At 38.0% G+C, this 20,593-nt stretch overlaps 3 protein-coding genes across 3 annotated transcripts in view; 1 reads left to right on the top strand and 2 right to left on the bottom strand.

Annotated features, from left to right (window-relative positions):
• Positions 1-257: 257 nt before the first annotated feature.
• Positions 258-9,112, bottom strand: LOC108252572 (protein FAM193A-like). Its single transcript, XM_026824611.1, has 10 exons — positions 9,101-9,112; positions 6,785-6,876; positions 5,382-5,524; positions 5,007-5,194; positions 4,520-4,591; positions 4,166-4,356; positions 3,354-3,465; positions 1,970-2,107; positions 1,174-1,273; positions 258-391 (listed from the first exon to the last, which is right to left on the bottom strand). The coding sequence occupies exons 1-10, from the start codon at positions 9,110-9,112 to the stop codon at positions 258-260; spliced, it is 1,182 nt and encodes a 393-aa protein (XP_026680412.1).
• Positions 9,113-9,135: 23 nt separating this feature from the next.
• On the top strand, positions 9,136-13,953 carry LOC108252571. The gene is made up of 3 exons (XM_017444639.2): positions 9,136-9,169; positions 11,732-12,047; positions 13,110-13,953. Exons 1-3 carry the CDS (start codon positions 9,136-9,138, stop codon positions 13,951-13,953), a joined length of 1,194 nt encoding a protein of 397 aa, XP_017300128.2.
• A 4,288-nt stretch (positions 13,954-18,241) lies between these two features.
• LOC103510599 (solute carrier family 35 member E1 homolog) overlaps positions 18,242-20,593 on the bottom strand; it is a 7,346-nt gene continuing 4,994 nt past the window's right edge. The window contains exon 3 of the mRNA XM_017444640.2: positions 18,242-18,556. Within this exon, the coding sequence (XP_017300129.1) occupies positions 18,257-18,556 (300 nt within the window). The 3' untranslated portion in view covers positions 18,242-18,256. The remainder of the gene's footprint in view (positions 18,557-20,593) is intronic.

The following is a 20,593-nucleotide window of genomic DNA, read 5'->3' as shown; positions in this document are numbered from 1 at the left end:
TTTGTCACTACTGTTGATTAATTTGTAGCTTTTTTATGTACGTAGGTATTTTAGCTTTCCAATCAGAAGTTGTTAAAGGATACTTTTTATAAACATCAGGTCAAATAAACAAGCTGTAATAAAAGAAGGTAATCCAATACCTTGCCGTGAGCAGAGTGTGTAGGTCTAAATTTAATGACTTGACTTGGACTCGAACCACCAACCTCCAGATCCAGAGTCCACCGTGCTAACCACTACACCACTGAGGTTGGTCGTAGTTAGTACTTACTTTGCTTATGACTACTCGTGTTAGTAGCCTTGACTCCCGTACTAGGATGTGGGTGAGAGTGAGTGTGCATGTGTGAGTGTGCGTGAGATGCGGACGCTGACGAAGAAGAGGATGATGACGTCACTGGGGAAGAAAAATAGGAATATGTTTCGAGTGTGCGTGAGATGCGGACGCTGACGAAGAAGAGGATGATGACGTCACTGGGGAAGAAAAATAGGAATATGTTTCTTTTTTTTTTTTTAAGCAGGTACTACTAAAGGCCTGTTTCTACTTGTGAGATTCATCAGATTTTTTTCCGAATGTCCAGTAAGTCGGTAATGTAATTTAAATGAGAGCGTTCCCAGTACACACGACACGATTTTTTTTTCTGAACGACACTAAATGTCCTTGTACTTAGGCAATGTAATTTAAATGAGAGTGTTCCCAATTATGCACGACACGATTTTTTTTTCGTACGACAATTGGGAATGAGCCTTTAGGTATACTACCTACCTACTTTCCACTCAAGTCTATAAAGGTAGGATCACACGATAAGGCAGAGCGACATACAACACTTTTCTATGGTACAATAAGAAATTTTCTATGGAATACAGGGTGTCAAAGAATTTATACTTAATGCATTTTAATGCATTTTCCTCGGAGCCTGTTTGAAATTTCGAGGGAAAAAAAACCTTTGATTTTTGATGCGGATGTTTTGGCAATATCGCGATTCGCGAAAAAAGAAGTCCGCAAATCGGGTGCCAACTTTGGTTTTTTTTTAATAAGAACCCCCATTTTTTATTGCATATTCATTTTCTACGTTAAATTCATAGTGTTACTTAAAATAGAGAATAGAATAGAATATACCTTGTTTATCCTGCTGGGATAGGACTGAAAAGTCCCTTAGGAGTTTGATTGATTCTTACCTCTAGATGGCGTGCGAGGTTGAGTGGAAGAGGACGGTCTCTCATCAATGTCATCGTATGTCAAACTGTTGGCAACACTGTTTGCCCCGCACGATGAATCCTGACAACAGCGCAACAACAATTAGTTCTTAATTCGGTACTTGTTCAGACATCACGGAAAATTGCTACAAAAAGGAGCTGTCACAAATGAGCAGTGACCAGTGTTTTTATAGGGTTAGGTTAAACACAAAAACGAGCTTTCTTTTCCACTGTCGTGGCTTCTGATTTATTAGTTTTTCATTCAAATCAAATCATGAATTCTTTGTGGTTTAGCCAGTTAGCTTGGTTGGTAGCGCGTCTGTCGTGTAAGCATTAGGCCGCGGATTCCCGCCCGGGGCGGATTTTATCCTGAACGAATAATGTTCGTTCTCGAAATGGCTGGCTTTCTCCTATCCTGTCTTTCTTCTCTCTTCGATTTCGGAACGAAAAGACCTTAGCAGTTATAGTTCCCTCTGTCAAACTTAAAATAATAATAATAATAATAATAATAATAATAATAATAATAATAATAATAATAATAATAATAATAATAATAATAATAATAATAATAATAATAATAATAATAATAATAATAATAATAATAATAATAATAATAATAATAATAATAATAATAATAATAATAATAATAATAATAATAATAATAATAATAATAATAATAATAATAATAATAATAATAATAATAATAATAATAATAATAATAATAATAATAATAATAATAATAATAATAAATAAATAAATAATAAAAATAAAAACTTACCGCGCAAAGCTTATGATCAGAGGCAGTGATAGAGGCAAGTTTCCCGTTGCTTAAACTTTTATTATTCCCCGGCGAATGAGATTTGTCTCCGCCTTGATGTGAATGCGAGGAGTTACTGTTAGCGTCATGAGAGAATTTCTGAAAATGGGACGAAAGAAATGAGTTCTATGTTTTAACAATTAGGCCCAGGGCAGTCTAAGTACTGGGTTCGATTCCCACCATAAACAAAAATTTGTACTCATTTTTCGATTGCAAATATTTCAACAGGTTACTTTCTGGTGTTCTCGTGTTTACCCAGCACCTAAATGAGAAGTATTGTGTCTCTTCTCGTCCCTCTGATTAGGAACATACTACAACACAGACCACACGAGTCTCTTCTTCTTTTTCTTCGCCTTTTCCCGTATTCAATTATTCAATTCAATTATTTTTTATTGTTTAAATACATTATAGTATGTTAACAATGTTTTTATACATAATACAATGAGAGAACAAGTCACTTGTACTCACCTCGTATTCAGACCGGGTCAGCGTTTTTCGTCAGCCTCTCAATCAGGCCTAACTAGAGTGATTGCTTTGGGCTGACATTTGGTTTTGGCTACAAATTTTACGAGTTGATGCCCTTCGTACTCAACCTTTGCTATTTCTTTAGCAAGGGAAATTCAAGCTGGTATACTCCCTGTTTAAAGTCTCCCAGCCAGACTTAAGACGAGTCTAATGTGTAGTATTTGTTTCATTAGTACATTCCCCGGCGAATGAGATTTGTCTCCGCCTTGATGTGAATGCGAGGAGTTACTGTTAGCGTCATGAGAGAATTTCTGAAAATGGGACAAAAGAAATAAGTTCTATGTTTTAACAATTAGGCCCAGGACAGACTAAGTACTGGGTTCGATTCCCACCATAGACAAAAATTTGTACTCATTTTTCGATTGCAAATATTTCAACAGGTTACTTTCTAGTGTTCTCGTGTTGACCCAGCACCTAAATGAGAAGTATTGTGTCTCTTCTCGTCCCTCTGATTAGGAACATACTACAACACAGACCACACGAGTCTCTTCTTCTTTTTCTTCGCCTTTTCCCGTATTCAGACAGGGTCAGCGTTTTTCGTCAGCCTCTAAATCAGGCCTTACTAGGGTGATTGCTTTGGGCTGACATTTGGTTTTGGCTACAAATTTTACGAGTTGATGCCCTTCGCACTCAACCTTTGCTATTTCTTTAGCAAGGGAAATTTAAGCTGGTATACTCCCTGTTTAAAGTCCCCCAGCCAGACTAAGACGAGTCTAATGTGTAGTATTTGTTTCATTAGTACGAAATATATAAAAAAAAAGCGGTGAAACACTGATATTTTTCCCTTTTTTTTTTTTTTTTTTTAAATGATAAAACTTACCATACAATCACATGTGAGCGTGGAACACTTGTTAGTGTCTGGCTTACTAGTGTCCACTACAAACTTGCTTCTCTTACATGATCCATTCTTGCTGTGTATACATTGCTTTTCACTGGAAACAGACAAAAAGAGTAGCCAGTCTAGTTACTTTTTACTGAGGAATCTTTTTTTTTTTTCCAAGAGGTTTGATAAAGGGGATTGTAACTGCCAAGGTCCTATGGTCCCGAAATCGAAGAGAGAAGGAACACAGGATAGGAGAAAGTCAGCCGTTCCGAGAACGAACATCATCCGTTCCTAATACAATCCGCCCCGGGCGGGAATCGAACCCGCGGCCTAGCGCTTACAAGGCAGACGAGCTACCGAATTGCCACAACTTGCTCCTGCTCCATCAATCACCATTCCAGTCAACCAAGTTGTTCAATTGTCCAGGAAGACCTACACCACTTACGGTCATTGACCTCTGGCAAAACCCTATACCCTATAGCCACTGAATTCCTGGAATTGCCAACTGCATTACCGGGTTGAAGTGAGGAAGGAGAGGAGATTGCTACTACTACAACAACAACCTAGTTGGCTTGGTGGTTAGCGCGTCTACCTTGTAAGCGCTAAGTCGCGGGTCTATTCCCGCCCGGGGCGTATTTTATACTAAACTGGTCACTTAGGACCTTGGGACTTATACAGTGAGATTAGTCCCAAAACTATGTAGTGTGTCCACACATAGTCTACGCTGTCGATTGATGGTAGATCGACGAGATGAATCTATGTTGTCGAGGCAGTTTCGATCGAGTTGATTAAAAAAACACCCATCTTACCTGGTAACAATCTTCTTCAGCGTCTTATTGATGAGCGAAGTCTTGCCACCTCCACTGCCCCCTCCCTCTGCTTTGAAACACTTCCACTCCATCTCCAGCAGTGCTCTCCGGCCCTGAATAAGGGCCTGTTCTTCCGCATACGCCTCCAGGCCGCGTTTACACTCGGACCACAGTTCTGACACAGAATTGATGTTGTCGTCCAGGTAGAGAAACTCTTTGACAAGGTCCTTGTTCGATTCCATCGATTCTGAGGTGGAACTCAACTGGAAAATCAAAATGGGGATTTTTGTCAGCTCCCATGGCGTGGTCACTGCTCCTTACACGAAAAATTTGCATCATGCACACAGAATTGATGTTGTCGTCCAGGTAGAGAAACTCTTTGACAAGGTCCTTGTTCGATTCCATCGATTCTGAGGTGGAACTCAACTGCAAAATCGAAATGGGGATTTTTGTCAGCTCCCATGGCGTGGTCACTGCTCCTTACACGAAAAATTTGCATCATGAAAATGATTGATTCCATGACTGGCTCTTGTGGGGCCCACTCAGCCTCTTGAGGAAAAAGAGTAGCTACGTAATATTAATGCACATGGCGACTGGTGCCAGCATGGTAGGTAAACATTGGGCACTGGATTATTGAGATATTTGGAAAATCCTACAATCCTGCAGTGAGCACAAAAGTTGTGATATAAAACAACACAAAGAAACAGCATTTATTTATTGAAATGGAGATTTTTTTAAAAAAGAGACTTGATAGTCCCGGTGGTCTGGGAACTTTCACAAAGCATGCTCTGGATGTTCTCATCATGGGTACGTGGGTAACAGAGGTGGGCTCATTACTTACCTTGCCGATAAACACGGGTACATTGTTCTGCACGAGGGGGTCTGCATAGACACACGACTGATAGATGTGCTCGTTAAGAAGTTGCCAGGTCATTTTAAACTTGCTCAGATGTGTGGCCTGTAGTTCTTCTAGAATTGGAAACGCCAGCTCTGCCCCGGCCATGAGGTTCTTGTAACTTTCCAACAGTCCTGAAAATAGAATGGAAGTTGATACTCACAGATTCATTCTTTTCCTTTTCTTCTTCTTCTTCTTTTTTTCTCCCCTGTGTTCAGACAATGTCAGCACTTTTCATCAGCCTCTCAATCAGCCCTGGGGTGATGGTCAGACTAAGCAACCACAAAGAATTCATGATTTGATTTGTTATGCAGCACTTACCAGATATGAACAGGTGAGGGATGTTGTCAACGTTGTCCGTGTCAAGCAAGCTTTCCAACTGACGCAGCTCTGTCTCGATAACCCATTCTTGTATTTGTGCTTCCAGCTGTTTGTAAAGAAGGTGAGGCTCCAGAGTTACCAATCTGAAATTTTTTTAAATAACATTTTAGTGCAGAGAAAAAATAAAGTAGATATTATGTATTGAAGATTAAACCAACAGTTATTTTACCATTAAAAAGTTGGGTCCCTAACTTTTAAGGACATACCAGAGAACATAAATGGATAACACCAGAAAGTAACCCGTTGAAATATTTGCAATCGAAAAACGAGTACAAATTTTTGTCGATGGTGGGATTCGAACCCGGGACCTTCTGCATGGCAAGCAAGCGCGTCACCACTGGACCAACCGTAGGGACCAATCCACTTATAATGATACTTATGATATGAACTACCTACATACATTACCTTGTAGATCGCTATTGCCAATAATAAAATTGCTAATTACTGCATGCTAATACCCAAAATGGTGTTTCTTTTTTTCTACCTTATTTATGGTAAACTCATAACTCCCCTCCATTAGGACGAGAAGTACCTTAGATATGTCCATTAGTATGGAAGGTATTTAGTAAACCTACATAAGCAAATACATAGGTAGGTACGTATTGAACAAAAATACAAATTACCTACTCTGATAAAATCGCGTACCTAATCTTCACTCAAGCCGAGGTATGGAATTTTATCCTCAATATAATTTGAGAATTTGACCACAATAATAGTAGTAGCCTACTGCTGGAGTGAGGCTGTGTTTATGTACTGGGCTGAGCTAGGCCATTGTCGGCCTTTAAGTGTGTAAAGTTGGCGGGAAATTCGAAATTTTGATTTTTCTTTTCCGCAACTTGTACAATCTGAATTCATTTTTTACTTTTTATCTTTAGTTTGCACGTTTATATTATACTTTTCATTTATATTAGATATTAAAAACAAGCGAATAACAAAGCAAACAATCTTTAGTTTGCACGTTTATATTATACTTTTCATTTATATTAGATATTAAAAACAAGCGAATTACAAAGCAAACAAAAATAAATAGAAAATAAATTTTAAAAATTGCTGCCGGGACAGCTATCTCACGTCGTCCGAGCTCATCCTAGCCCGGTACATAAACACACCATCATAGAATTGTTTATTGCATTTTTGAAATTAAGTACAGAATGTTTACCAAGATCAGGGTATATACGCTTTTACTTGATATTTAATTTGAACATTTTTAATTTTTGATTGGGTGGCAAATTCCATGACTTTTCCAGGTTTATTTTAATTTTTTATGATTTTCCATGACTTTTTTGACGATTTTCATATTCCATGACTTTTCCAGGTCGTGTATAAACCCAGAAGATACTTACATGATGGGTTCCTGACATGCATCACAGTCACACTGGGTGCCAGAATCATCCGATTCATAATTATCATCACTTGCCCCAACCGTCAAACTCAACTACAACAGAAGAAAAAGTTTTGATACATAAACCCTTATGATAGGTAACATTCAAACTCCGAAATTTTCAAGCATGTCTAAATAAGCAGGAGGTTCCAGGCTCTGTTGTAGACACACTGGTGTGGGGGTCAATGGTCCATAGTCCCTGTTGTGGATGCACACTTCTTTAAGTGTGAAACCCTTGTGAAAAAGCTTGGATTTTAAGTTCCAGATCATATGCAAATGTCCAAATGTTAACATTTCAACATCAGACTGTAGACCTGGCAGAAAACGAGTCAGAATGAACTGGGAGTAGTTGCTCCTCTAGACTGCTATGGAAAGATAATGCAGTAAGACATCAAGTTAACAGAAGTAGACTAACTTCAGCTTGACATTTATTCTATTTAATTTTTTACTTGTCTTTTCTGTCATTTGAAAGTACATCACAGGTCAGTAACTACATAAATGAGTAAACATTGACTTGTTTACTTTCAGTTAGAAGAGGCAACCTACATAAATATAATCTTTACATAGAAACCCAGGTTCTCGTTTCTCCACAATTTCCATCTCTGAAGTATAAATAACACTTCCAAATTCTTGGCCAGTACCTGAGAGCTATGTCTAACTGATGAGTTCAAATAAGAACGAAACGCGTCTTAGGGCTGCTCCCAGGTGTTGGCTAAATTGGTGACCCTGACGTGATGGAAATTAGGAAATTTGAGAACCCTTATTTAGACTTAACCGCGTCCTGCCTGCGCACTCTGCGCAACCCAGCACGTTAATACACCTCTGCTCGCGGGTTCAGAGTACTTGCACAGGACTCGGCACTTCAAGTCCAGATGAGATCCCGCCACAACACACTCCCTTCCCGCCCTGCCTCGCTGCACGCTGCTTAATTAGTGACTAACACTGTCACTTGGGGGGGAGTACTGTGGCGCTCACAACAACACTCAACACTAAAATAAAATCTTACATAGAAACCCAGGTTCTCGTTTCTCCACAATTTCCATCTCTGAAGTATATAACACTTCCAAATTCTTGGCCAGCACCTGAGAGCTATGTCTAACTGATGAGTTCAAATAAGAACGAAACGCGTCTTAGGCTACTCCCAGGTGTTGGCTAAATTCTAAAAAAAGGGTAGTTCACGTAGTTCGATTGTGCATTTTCATATATTTCTTTTCGCTCTAATAACGTTTTACACAAACGAAGCGAGAGGAGTCATGTACAGGGTGCGGCGCGGTTATTTACTTTCTTGAAACTTCGAGTAAAAAAAAGGCTGTTATTCTTAACTGATGATTAATGCTGAATTATTATCAAGAAATGTGGGAGATTTGATTTTATGAAGGTTTGAAGAGTCCACCATTCAAATGACGACCGCCATTGACGATACACTCTGGAGGCCATTTCTGAGATTTCGCTCTACTTTTCCAACATTGCAACAGGTATACAGCCCATTACGCGGCGAATGTTGTGCTTTAACTCTTCAATTCTTCTTTTACGATCATTGTAAACTTTGGATTTGAGGAAACCTAACGGGGTTATTAACATTCGCTGTGAAATAGGCCGTGTACCTGTTGCAATGTCGGAAAAGTAGAGCAAAATCTCAGAAATCGCCTCCAGAGTGTATCGTCAATAGCGGTAGTAATTTGAATGGTGGACTCTTCAAACCTTCATAAAATCAAATCTCCCACATTTCTTGATATTCAGTTTTTTTATATTCAGATCCCCCAAAAAACACTTCGTGTTAAAAAATTAACGTCAAGAGTTACCCTCCACAAAAAAGTACTGATAAAAAAAAGACGTCAATGTGGGACCTCCCTTCTACATTAGCTCTTCTAAAGAAAATAATAATTTTCCATCACTCCTACATCAATTACCTATTTCTCTGGTTTTGAACCCGAAACTTTTTAACTGAGTATTACGTGTTTGAAAATATCACCAATCGATTTCTCGAGAAAAAATACATAAAATAAAGTATTTATTCAGTTATGTACAAAAATGTTTCGTTTCAAACATAACGCAATTACTCGGTTTCGAACCCAGAACTTTTTAACTGTAAGCCCCAAGTAATTGAAAATATTACCAATCAATTTCTCGTGAAAAAATACATAAAATAGAGTATCCAATTGTACAAAAATGTTGAGTTTCAAACATAACAATTTCTCGGATTTCGAACCCTTAACTTTTTAACTGTAAGTCCCAGGTGTATGAAATCACCACCAGTGAATTCCTCAGATAAAAATACCTGAGTTAACATGTTTGGCTTAACTAAAATACTTAATGGGGACTTTTGAGACAAAAACTGTGTTTACATGTATTTTTCCTATGGCGCACATTAAAAGTGGACACACTGTATAGGTCGACCAGGTTTGGATAAGTATTTCTATGGGGACAGACAGACGAGTCAGACGACACCGAAGCGAATACAATAGTCCGTCCACTATACCTTTTATTATTAGTAACTAGCTGCGTCGCTTCGCTCCGGAATTCCGCTAGTTCATCCCGAGGCATGGCTGAACTTGTAGAAAATAATAAAAAATACGGTCGCGCTGCGCGCTCCCTATTAGTCATTTAATTGATTTGTACTTTTTGTTAAACTTTTTACAATCATTTTTCCTTTATATTAATATATGTATAGTTATAACTATACTTACAGTAGTTATAATCCCCCCAAAAAATACCACTTCGTGGCATAAAAAAAGACCCCGCCAATTCGTTCCTCCCAAAAATAAATCAAGTGCCCACAAAAAATAAACAAAACTCCATCCCACCCCAAAAAAGTTTAGAAATCTATTTTGTACCCCGCCTTTTATTCACTTCATAATTTGTGTGCTCCTTCTTCACGTAGTACCTAGCTTTCTTTCCCCTCATTGCACTCCTCTTTCCTCTAATATTACTTCTGCTCCACTGCATTGGCGGCGTGCCACCTATCTTTCTTTACCCTCATTGCACTCCTCTTTCCTCTAATCTCACTTCTGCTTCACTGCATTGGCGGCGCGCCATCTATTTAATTTTAAAGCATTGCACGCCGCCAATGCAGTGAAGCAGAAGTGAGATTGGAGGAAAGAGGAGTGCAATGAGGGTAAAGAAAGGTAGGTGGCACGCCGCCAATGCAGTGGAGCAGAAGTAATATTAGAGGAAAGAGGAGTGCAATGAGGGAAAAGGAAAAAACTCGGCATTCATATTCATTATTATGTAGGTACTTAGTTTTGATTCACCCTAAATAAAAAACTACCTGCTTCCCCCTTTTTTTAAAGCTAAAACAAGCGGGGTCCGTCCCTCCGGGAATTTTTCGATCTTAGGTAAAGAAAATCAGTATTGGTATGTACCTAGTACCTACGAAGAAAATAATTATCTGACGTGCTCAGCGCCTCAGCATAATATCAAAAGAAAACAACATTCAATTGGCCAGTAACTTAAATTCTCGGAAATCAAGGCTGTCGTCTTTCTCTTATCCTGTCTTCATTCCTTCCTTTCTTTTTTTTCGATCAGCCTAGTTAGCTTGGTTGGTAACGAGTCTGCCTTTTAAGCGCTAGGCTGCGGGTTCGATTCCTACTCGAGGCGGATTTTATCCTGAAGGACATGTTTAGGGGAGTCATGGGTATTATCATGAACATTTCTACTAACTCTCCTCTTTGGTTTGGTGATTTTTTTTCTTTTCCAGAGGTCTGATAGAGGGGACTGTAACTTCTAAGGGGAATACAGGATGGGATAAAGCCAGCCATTCCGATAAGATAAAATACGCCCCGAGCGGGAATCGAACCCGCGTCCTATTTGAGCAACCCACGACTGTTTGAACTTTTTCATTAGAACGGTATCCTACATACCTAAAATTGAATTTTAGACCTTTTACATAATTTTTAACTATAAAATTATGAAAAAAGTAATTATGGCTATCCATAAAATATTTTTAAATGATAAAATTATGTACAAAAAAATGACCTCTCTGGAATTCGAACCCCCACCCAACACACTTATCACAACAGCAGAGGAGTGAGATTACACTCCTTACCACTCAGACTTTTCTTCCAAGACGCACAAAACTTCTTTTATAATCAACTCGATCGAAAAGTTTGAAATTTTCCCCTAAAAGTCACTTTTTCCTCCCTAGCGGGTCTCCCTTAATGCTAAGAAGATGAAACCAAAAAAGGTACGAGGTTCACGACGAGACCTTTCCGGAGACACCTTAAACCATCTTCCCACCATTTGTAGAACTGGCTGTAGGCTTGATTAATTGAATCGGGTGAAAACAAAAAAAAAAATATATATATATATATTTTTCGCGATTTTCAAGATTTTTGAGCCTATCAGAAAACCGGTTAAACAAACCGTAAAGTTCGGGTTTTGGAGAATTCGCATCTATTTTCACGTCCTACCAGGAATATCAAATAAAATTTGCTTAAAGTTGAAGGGAAGTGGGAGAAAAGTTGAGGTCAAAATGCCGAAAAACGATGAAATTGTTTCGTGTTAATATAGGCCGGGCGGCGCTTCGAACTCTTGACGTTCGCGCGCCTCCCGGCACGCTTGATTAATCATCAGTTAAGCCTTTTTTTTAATCGGAGTTTCAAAAAAGTAAATAACCGCGCCGCACCTTGTACTATGACGTCATCGTGTACGGGAGTGTATGCCGTGACGTCAGAGTTTACCGTTAAATCTTAAACTTCGACTCAAATCGATTTATCTCTGGATCTAGTAAAGTCGTAAAAGGAAGAGAAAAATTCCCTTGTTCCTCATTTTTTCTGCTCTTTGATTTAGAAAACTCACACAAGTAAGCGCAACTGCTCTATTGTATGAACGTTGCACGCAATGTGAGTTCGTGTTGAACATGATATAGATTGTTTGTTGCAATAACACTCCTGTCTTATTTGCATTACAGTTGTCGAGTACAGTTGTCTGGGAGATTGGTTTGTGGATAAGAATCATTTCTTCGCTGTGGCCAATACCAAAGAGTCTCGGAAGGACGAAAAATTCCGCTGCTTCCTGAAGAATCGAGATGATGACTTGTATATTGGTGTGTCTATCACAGCCGAATGTTCTACGCTCAAGACTGTAGAGAAATCACCGGAGAGACTACACATCACACCGGTGAAGGCAGAAGTAGTAGAGCCCGGATGTCAGTTGCCACAGAATTTTAGCGGGGATTGGATTAACACCGCCAATATAGACGCGGATGTGTTTATTAAGCGTGTAAAGTTGGCGGGAAATTCGAAATTTTGATTTTTTTTTCCGCAACTCGTACAATCTGAATTCATTTTTTACTTTTTATCTCTAGTTTGCACGTTTATATTATACTTTTCATTTATATTAGATATTAAAAACAAGCGAATTACCTACAAAGCAAACAAAAATAAATATAAAATAAATTTTAAAAATTGCCGCCGGGACAGCTATCTCACGTCGTCCGAGCTCATCTCAGCCCAGTACATAAACACACCCTCACTCAAATTTAATAGAGAAGTCCTATTATTTAAAACCAACTTGAGTTTTTGATCGTTGATAGATAATAAATAATTGGTACCCAACTAAGTAGGTACCGAACTCAACCGAAAATAACTTTTTTTTTCCACTCACTGAAAAAAGTTAGTCTCCTCTAAGTAGATAGGTGTATGTTCTGCATTTAATATGCATATAAATACCTAACACTAGCAAAAAACTGGATGCAAAGGTCAATGAGGTCAAACTACACCTTGTTGTATTGCAGGTACCTATTGGCATTGGGCATCTGGTACCTACTTTATGTGCCGATATAAAATACTGAGCTATCAAGTAGTGGTCGAAAGCTTAAAGTTATCATAGGGGAAGAGAAGTGGCAAGTGACATCTAACTAGGGTTGCCAACCGTACGTTATTTCCCCGGAACAATCGTATTTTTGTCAAAAATCAAATGTTCCGCCGGAACACACCTTTGTTCCGGTTTTTTCCAAATCTATGGAAAATACGGAAACTGACTAATAAACAGAAAAAAATACAAAAAAAGTTTAAAAAGATAGGTAGGTACGTACGTACGAAAAACATAAAAACCCGCGAGTCAAGTAGGTATTTTTTCAGCCTTTTAGCATGTGATTTTTAGTAACACGGATTCAAAAACGGTAAAATAAATTTTAAAAATTGCCGCCGGGACAGCTATCTCACGTCGTCCGAGCTCATCCTAGCCCGGTACATAAACACACCGTAAAGGGACTTTACAGTCCTATGCGAGCAGTATTAATAAGCACTATTATTATTATTATTAGTATTGTTGTATTTGTTTCGCAGGTACATGATGGCCAGACTTACTGTCGATGGATGTCAAAAGGATTACGTATGTTTTGACTTTGTACCTCGTCACCATAATGTGATCCGATATCGTAAAGGTATCGCTGTCATTAAGGATAACTTTCATACAGTTTGCTCCTATGTTCAATTCAAGAATGATAACCAATGGCGATACAACTTGTTCCTAGCTAAGAATCCAGTGCCTGTTCGTTGTCCTATTGCTGGGAAGTTTAACTTTACTCAGCGTGGGGATGCCTTGTTTGAGACGCGGATCTTAGGAGGTGTCACCTTATCACCTCGACCTAATCTTTACTGCAAACAAAACATCTCGGATTTCTCCGTATGTGACACAGATCAGAAGGAAGTGACTATAGATGAAACCTATTGTCTCTCTGTGGATTACTTGGGTCGGCCAGTTGATATCTACAGTGATCCGGATTATCGCATGAAGTGTATTGGATTCTGGAAGGAAAATCTCAAGTCTTACTTGATAACCTATGATGAGTTAGATCCATACAGTAAGTACAGATGTTGGGTATATCAGCGTGCAGATCTGAATAGAATACTCATGTCTCAGGCTGTAGGACCATTCTGTGATCTACAGCAAGATGTGACCAGTTACAATTACACAGAAGGGGCTGCAGTGGCTATTGATATGCAAGAGTACGAGAGAGAGCGGGATAAGTGCCCGATGCATTTTGATGATGGGTCTAACCCATGGCTACAGAGTGAAAATTATATCAAAATATTTCACTATGGGTTCTGGGGGGTATCAGGAGCACAGAGTATGTCTTGTACATTATATGTGAGTATAGTACTTATATCACTCATCAGATGTCTATGATGTAATTATAATGCATAACAACCAAGCATTTGCTCGGTGAAACTTTGGATTTAGGCTCGAGGGACCTCAAAACAAGTTTTGCAAAAAAAAAAAAAAAAGATGGAATTAAAATTGACTTTTTTTTTGTAAGGCATAAGATGTTATGGGGGGGGGGGATCCAAACAATGTATGGACTGCTAGTGACCAATTTATTACTTACCTGAATAACCTTGATATAATGCTATACTTAGTTAAGTTTAGATTTTTGAATCGACTTTCATATTGTTAGCATTATTTTCTCTTTTTATTTCCCATTTTGTTATTATTATTATCATTACTATTATTATTATTTACTTTTATACCTCTTTCAAGGTTGTATTCTGTATGTATATGTAAACTTGAAATAAATAAATGTCATATGATTAATAATACATTTTTCTTTTTGTGTAAAACTGAATGGGTAAGAGGCAGAGCGGACCAAGCCCTAAACAAGCTGGGTCCGTCCCTCCAGGAATTTTTTAGCCCGTAGTTTTGTTTAATATTCAGTTTATTATTATTATTATTATAGATTTGATGTCTTTCATGTAATGATTTAAAATCAAGACTAGAGCCCGTTCTTCCTTTTAATGTTTCCTAATGTCTACCAATATAATGTTCAAGTCACCCATCCATCTATTGGCCTTGCTCGGCGTAGATTAACATAGATGACGCTGAAACCAGTCTTTAATTAACGACTGGAGTGTTATCTAAAACTTTCTCGCTTTGAGTTCATAGGTCGTCGCGACAAATTTCGAGATCAGAGCTCATTTGTGTGAGAAAATGTGAAAAAAATCCCCAAAAACCAGTTTTTTTTTGGTTTTTTGGCTTTATGGTTTTCTAGACCATTTTCGTGATCCTGGTAAAAAGACCTTTAATTTGATATATAGGTCGACCAGGTTTGGATAAGTCCTTCTATGGGGACAGACTGACAGACGAAATGTTTTTTTTTTTTCTTGCTTTTTGGTTCTCTGGACAAAATTTGCACCACCATTTTCGTGATCCTGGTAAAAAGACCTTTAATTTGTTTTTTGGAGTATTTCTATCATTTTTGCATGATTCACATTATCAAAGGCTTTAGAATAGTCAATGAATGTTAAGAAAACGTCCTGATCGACCTATATATCAAATTAAAGGTCTTTTTACCAGGAACACGAAAATGCAAATTTTGTCCAGAAAACCATAAAGCCAAAAAAATTGGTTTTTGGGTTTTTTTTTTTTTTTTTATTTTTTTTCACACAAATGAGCTCTGATTTCGAAATTTTTCGGTAGGTGTGTGTGGTAGTGGATAGTGTGTGGTGGTGATGTGGGTGTGTAGTGGGTGTGTATGGGTGTGGGTGTGTGTGGATGGTGTGTGGTGGGTGGTGTGTGTGGATGATGTTGTGGTGGTGTCCCGTACAAAGGACGGGGTCAACCACTAGTTGTAAAATAAAGGAAAGACGGACTAAAAAATCGACTTTTGGAGTACCCTTTTTTACGTCGTTGAAAAGAGCACAAAAAGGTCTTTTTTAGTCCGTCCTTAAAATAGACCTTATACCGTCCTTATAACCTTTTTACAATAGTAGTAAAAAAGTATAAGGGATGGACCTATTGTATTCGCTTCGGTGTCGTCTGTCCTGTCGGTCGGGTCTGTCTGTCTGTCCCCATAGAAGGACTTATCCAAACCTGATCGACCTATATACATCGAAATTAAAGGTCTTTTTACCAGGGAACACGAAAATGCAAATTTTGTCCAGAAAACCATAAAGCCAAAAAAATTGTTTTTGGGTTTTTTTTTTTTTTTTCATATTTTCTCACACAAATGAGCTCTGATCTCGAAATTTGTCGCGACGACCTATGAACTCAAAGCGAGAAAGTTTTAGATAACACTTCAGTCGATCATTAAGACCGGTTTTAGCGTCATCTAGGTTAAGCTACGCTGAGCAATAAATGGATGGGTGACTTAAACATTATATTGGGAATAAAGGGAGAACGGGCTCTAGTCTTGATTTTAAATCATTACCCACCCCCTCATGTTGGAACCCACCCCCTCATGTTGGAAAAACCCAAATGTAGAACGGAATCCTATCGATCCTCTTTCCTTCCTTATGCGACAGACCTCTGGAACCTAATTCCTTATCCCATTCTAAACTCACTCTCATTCCTTGCTTTTAAAACTCTACTCTTGAGAGCCGTTGATAATGGACTCCTTTCCTCCTTAAACTCCTAATCCTCCCCTCTATTTCCTTATAGCTGTGTACCGCGCGCGCGCGCGCGTGTGTGTGTGTGTGTGTTTTTCTCTCTTTTTTTTTCTATTGAATATTTGTATTTCACTTTTTTTTCTTTATTATTATTATTATGTAATTTGTTACCTACCATTTTGTACTTTGTTATTTAAATAAATAAAGTGGTGCAATATTAAACTGTTGAGATAATGGGACTACATGTCCTAATTCGACAGTCTAAATAAAGCACTAATACAGTAATACTAATTACATGAAAGTAAAATCAAAAAATCAAATCAAGAATGATAATAAACTGAAGATTAAACAAATTAGGTAGTTACAAAGGTATTCTTAAACCACGATCGAATAAACTACGGGCTAAAAAATTCCCGGAGGGACGGGCCCAGCTTGTTATTACAATAGTAATAAAAAAAGGTATAAGGGACGGACCATTGTATTTGCTTCGGTCGCTTTGAGTTCATAGGTCGTCGCGACAAATTTCGAGATCAGAGCTCATTTGTGTGAGAAAATGTGAAAAAAATCCCCCAAAAACCCATTTTTTTTTGGATTTTTGGCTTTATGGTTTTCTGGACAAAAAAAATCCCCCAAAAAACAGTTTTTTTTTTTTTGTTTTTTGGCTTTATGGTTTTCTGGACAAAATTTGCACCACCATTTTCGTGTTCCTGGTAAAAAGACCTTTAATTTGATATATAGGTCGACCAGGTTTGGATAAGTCCTTCTATGGGGACAGACAGACAGACCGACAGACAGACACACCCCGCGAAGTCCCGGGAGCGCGCAGATCCATCGTATACAATAGAGCGCAAAGCGCGACCCCATTCATTAGAAAAAAAAAGTGAGATCACCCACAAAAACACAAATGTGAAAAAAGGCCAAGTTCCTATCTAAAAATGTCGTCCTATAAAATTGGTGAGATCAGAAAATTAAGGCCAAGTCTGCATTCCCAGTTTTTCGTGTCTGCTGAATCTCAATTCCTTCAACCTTCTCTCAATTTCAACTTGGCTATGTTTTTCCTTCGGGTTTCACGTTCAGTTATTTATTTCATTATTTTATTTGAACAAATTCACAGCTAAAGCTGTAGTTTTATTTTACAAGAATATTAAAACAAGTAATAAACAAACAAAAAATTACAAAAATTATACAAATTAACTTTTTTTTCTCACATTCTCTCTTACTCTCTATCACACTTATCACTTACCCAGATACTCCCCCTCTCCCCCCTTTCTGAAAAAGAATAGAAGATCAATTATTTATTTATTTGAGTAGGAAAAACATAGCCAAGTTGAAATTGAGAGAAGGTTGAAGGAATTGAGATTCAGCAGACACGAAAAACTGGGAATGCAGACTTGGCCTTAATTTTCTGATCTCACCAATTTTATAGGACGACATTTTTAGATAGGAACTTGGCCTTTTTTCACATTTGTGTTTTTGTGGGTGATCTCACTTTTTTTTTCTAATGAATGGGGTCGCGCTTTGCGCTCTATTGTATACGATGGATCTGCGCGCTCCCGGGACTTCGCGGGGTGTGTCTGTCTGTCGGTCTGTCTGTCTGTCCCCATAGAAGGACTTATCCAAACCTGGTCGACCTATATATCAAATTAAAGGTCTTTTTACCAGGAACACGAAAGTGGTGGTGCAAATTTTGTCCAGAAAACCATAAATCAAAAAAAAAAAAAACTGGTTTTGGGGGGATTTTTTTCACATTTTCTCACACAAATGAGCTCTAATCTCGAAATTTGTCGCGACGACCTATGAAAGCAGCAGGAAAAATGATGAAAAATTTGACGTTTTCAAAGTCAAATATCTCCCGGCTAAACTTAACCGATTTTGATGATTTTTTTTTCAACTTGGTCTACTTTCATGCCCCAACACACACACGCAATCCATTTTCTTCTATCATTTGTAGTTGTCCCCCTTAAGATCAATTATTTATTTATTTGAGTAGGAAAAACATAGCCAAGTTGAAATTGAGAGAAGGTTGAAGGAATTGAGATTCAGCATTTTCTGCAGACACGAAAAACTGGGAATGCAGACTTAGCCTTAATTTTCTGATCTCACTACTTTTATAGGACGACATTTTTGAATAGGTGGCATTTACTTACCACAGGCTCATTCACAATATATACAAAATCAAAATAAATCCAGAAAGGCAAAAACAAGACTAATGCCAGTCGGCCCAAAATATGCAACAGTCTCAGATGATGAACTCCAGTGTCTGCTAAAACCTTCTTGGAGAAAATATTCTGCAGGGAATACTGCAATGTAGCTACTAGAGCACTGATCAAACCTGTTATGTCAAATGAAAGCTCTGTCATTGTGGCCACACCCACTCCAATTATGATGGGGGCTAGAGACAAGTATACCTGCAAAAGTAAAATCAATTACCTGAAAACGGCTACTTTCCCTGTCGCGTATAATATCTCTAGTAGCGCGGTCAAACTTTCTTGACTTGGCGGGGCGGAGCGGAGGAAAATAAAATATTCATTTTGTTCCAATATGTCGATTTTTCACGGAGCCACAAATCATTTTCTTATGAGAAACGCGTACATAAAGCTCGTGCATGGCGGACTTTCTGTGATAAAAATGATCACAAGTAGGTACCTACACATTTACCTTTCATATCCTATCGAAAGTCCGCCATGTACGAGCTTTATGTACGCGTTTCTCAGAAGAAAATGGTTTGTGGCTCCGTGAAAAATTGACATATTGGAACAAAATGGGTAATGGGGATATTTTTCCTGTTGCATGCCGCCAGATTGCGCCTTTTTTTCCTAGTCAAATTTCCTCTTAGAATTAAAAAAAAAAAAAATGAAAATCAAAAGTAAAAATAATACCAATACAGGGTGTTCAACCTTAAAGTGCCCCATAGGAAATTAACCCATAAAATCAGTTTTTAGTCCGTCCTCCCTTTATTATTACAATAGTAATAAAAAGGTACAAGGGACGGACTATTGTATTCGCTTCGGTGTCGTCTGTCAAATTTTCGACCAAAAATTTCCTATCTTAAAATACTCCCCGTGTAATGAGGGATCATAAAAAAGTGTCCAAAAATTGAACCTTTTTTTTGAGTCGACCTATATATCAAATTAAAGGTCTTTTTACCAGGAACACGAAAGTGGTGGTGCAAAATTTGTCCAGAAAACCATGAAGCCAAAAAACATATATCAAATTAAAGGTCTTTTTACCAGGAACACGAAAGTGGTGGTGCAAAATTTGTCCAGAAAACCATGAAGCCAAAAAACCAATAAATGGGTGGGTGGCTTAAAGTTAATTGGGTAATTGTATTTTTTTTTTTTTTTTCACATTTTCTCACACAAAATAATGAGCTCTGATCTTGAAATTTGTCGCGACGACCTATGAACTCAAAGCGAGAAAGTTTTAGATAACACTTCAGTCGATCATTTAAGACCGGTTTTAGCGTCACCTATGTTAAGCTACGCCGAGCAAGGCCAATAAATGGATGGGTGACTTCAACATATACTTGGGAATAATCCGCGGAACCTAGGGGTTCCGCGAGCTGACGGCAAGGGTTCCGCGAGATATTTTGGAAAAATCATACACTAGATAAAGTTCAGTTTCAAAACGACCATCTTAGACTAGGTATGTATTTCATCTTACACATCTTTTTTTAGAGGTTTGATAGAGGGAACTCTAACATCTAAGGTCTTATCGTCCCGAAAATCTTAGACTAGGTATATTGGGAATGAATAAAGGGAGAACGGGCTCTAGTCTTGATTTTAAATCATTACATGAAAGTAAAATCAAATCAATAATAATAATAATTATTATTCCTTATCCTATTGATGGTGCTTATTTTTAGTCCGTCCTTCCTTTATTATTACAATAGTAATAACAAGCTGGGTCCGTCCCTCCCGGAATTTTTTAGCCCGTAGTTTATTCGATCGTGGTTAAAGAATACCTATGTACCTACCTAATTTGTTTAATATTCAGTTTATTATCATTCTTGATTTGATTTTACTTTCATGTAATGATATAATGATTTAAAATCAAGACTACCTAGAGCCCGTTCTCCCTTTATTCCCAATATAATGTTTAAGTCACCCATCCATTTATTGGCCTTGCTCGGCGTAGCTTAACATAGATGACGCTAAAACCGGTCTTAAATTAACGACTGAAGTGTAATCTAAAACTTTCTCGCTTTGAGTTCATAGGTCGTCGCGACAAATTCAGAGCTCATTTGTATGAGAAAATGTAAAAAAAATCCCCCAAAAACCAGTTTTTATTGGTTTTCTGGACAAAATTTGCACCACCATTTTCGTGACGATATTCCGCCTGATACATCAAGCGAAGCACACCAAGAGACAGCAGCAGCAACAGGGTATCTCCTCAATAGGTTTGACCATCTGGATCACTATAGTTTAATTCCAGAATAAATTCCT

Source organism: Diaphorina citri, unplaced genomic scaffold (assembly GCF_000475195.1).
Source record: "Diaphorina citri unplaced genomic scaffold, Diaci psyllid genome assembly version 1.1 scaffold621, whole genome shotgun sequence".
NCBI classification, from domain to species: Eukaryota; Metazoa; Arthropoda; class Insecta; order Hemiptera; family Psyllidae; genus Diaphorina; species Diaphorina citri.
This window is presented reverse-complemented; position numbering and strand designations above follow the sequence as displayed.

What these genes read in the sequence shown, in the direction of transcription:
- LOC108252572 (XM_026824611.1), bottom strand. An exon ending in CTGAAGAAGATTGTTACCAG is followed by an intron (nt 3,466 to 4,165) that starts GTAAGATGGGTG and finishes GTCTGTTTCCAG; the next exon opens with TGAAAAGCAATGTATACACA. An exon ending in CGCTCACATGTGATTGTATG is followed by an intron (nt 2,108 to 3,353) that starts GTAAGTTTTATC and finishes TCCCATTTTCAG; the next exon opens with AAATTCTCTCATGACGCTAA.
- LOC108252571 (XM_017444639.2), top strand. Translation starts at nt 9,136, where the DNA reads ATGGGGACTTTTGAGACAAAAACTGTGTTTACAT. An exon ending in GACAAAAACTGTGTTTACAT is followed by an intron (nt 9,170 to 11,731) that starts GTATTTTTCCTA and finishes TTTGCATTACAG; the next exon opens with TTGTCGAGTACAGTTGTCTG. An exon ending in GTGTTTATTAAGCGTGTAAA is followed by an intron (nt 12,048 to 13,109) that starts GTTGGCGGGAAA and finishes TTTGTTTCGCAG; the next exon opens with GTACATGATGGCCAGACTTA.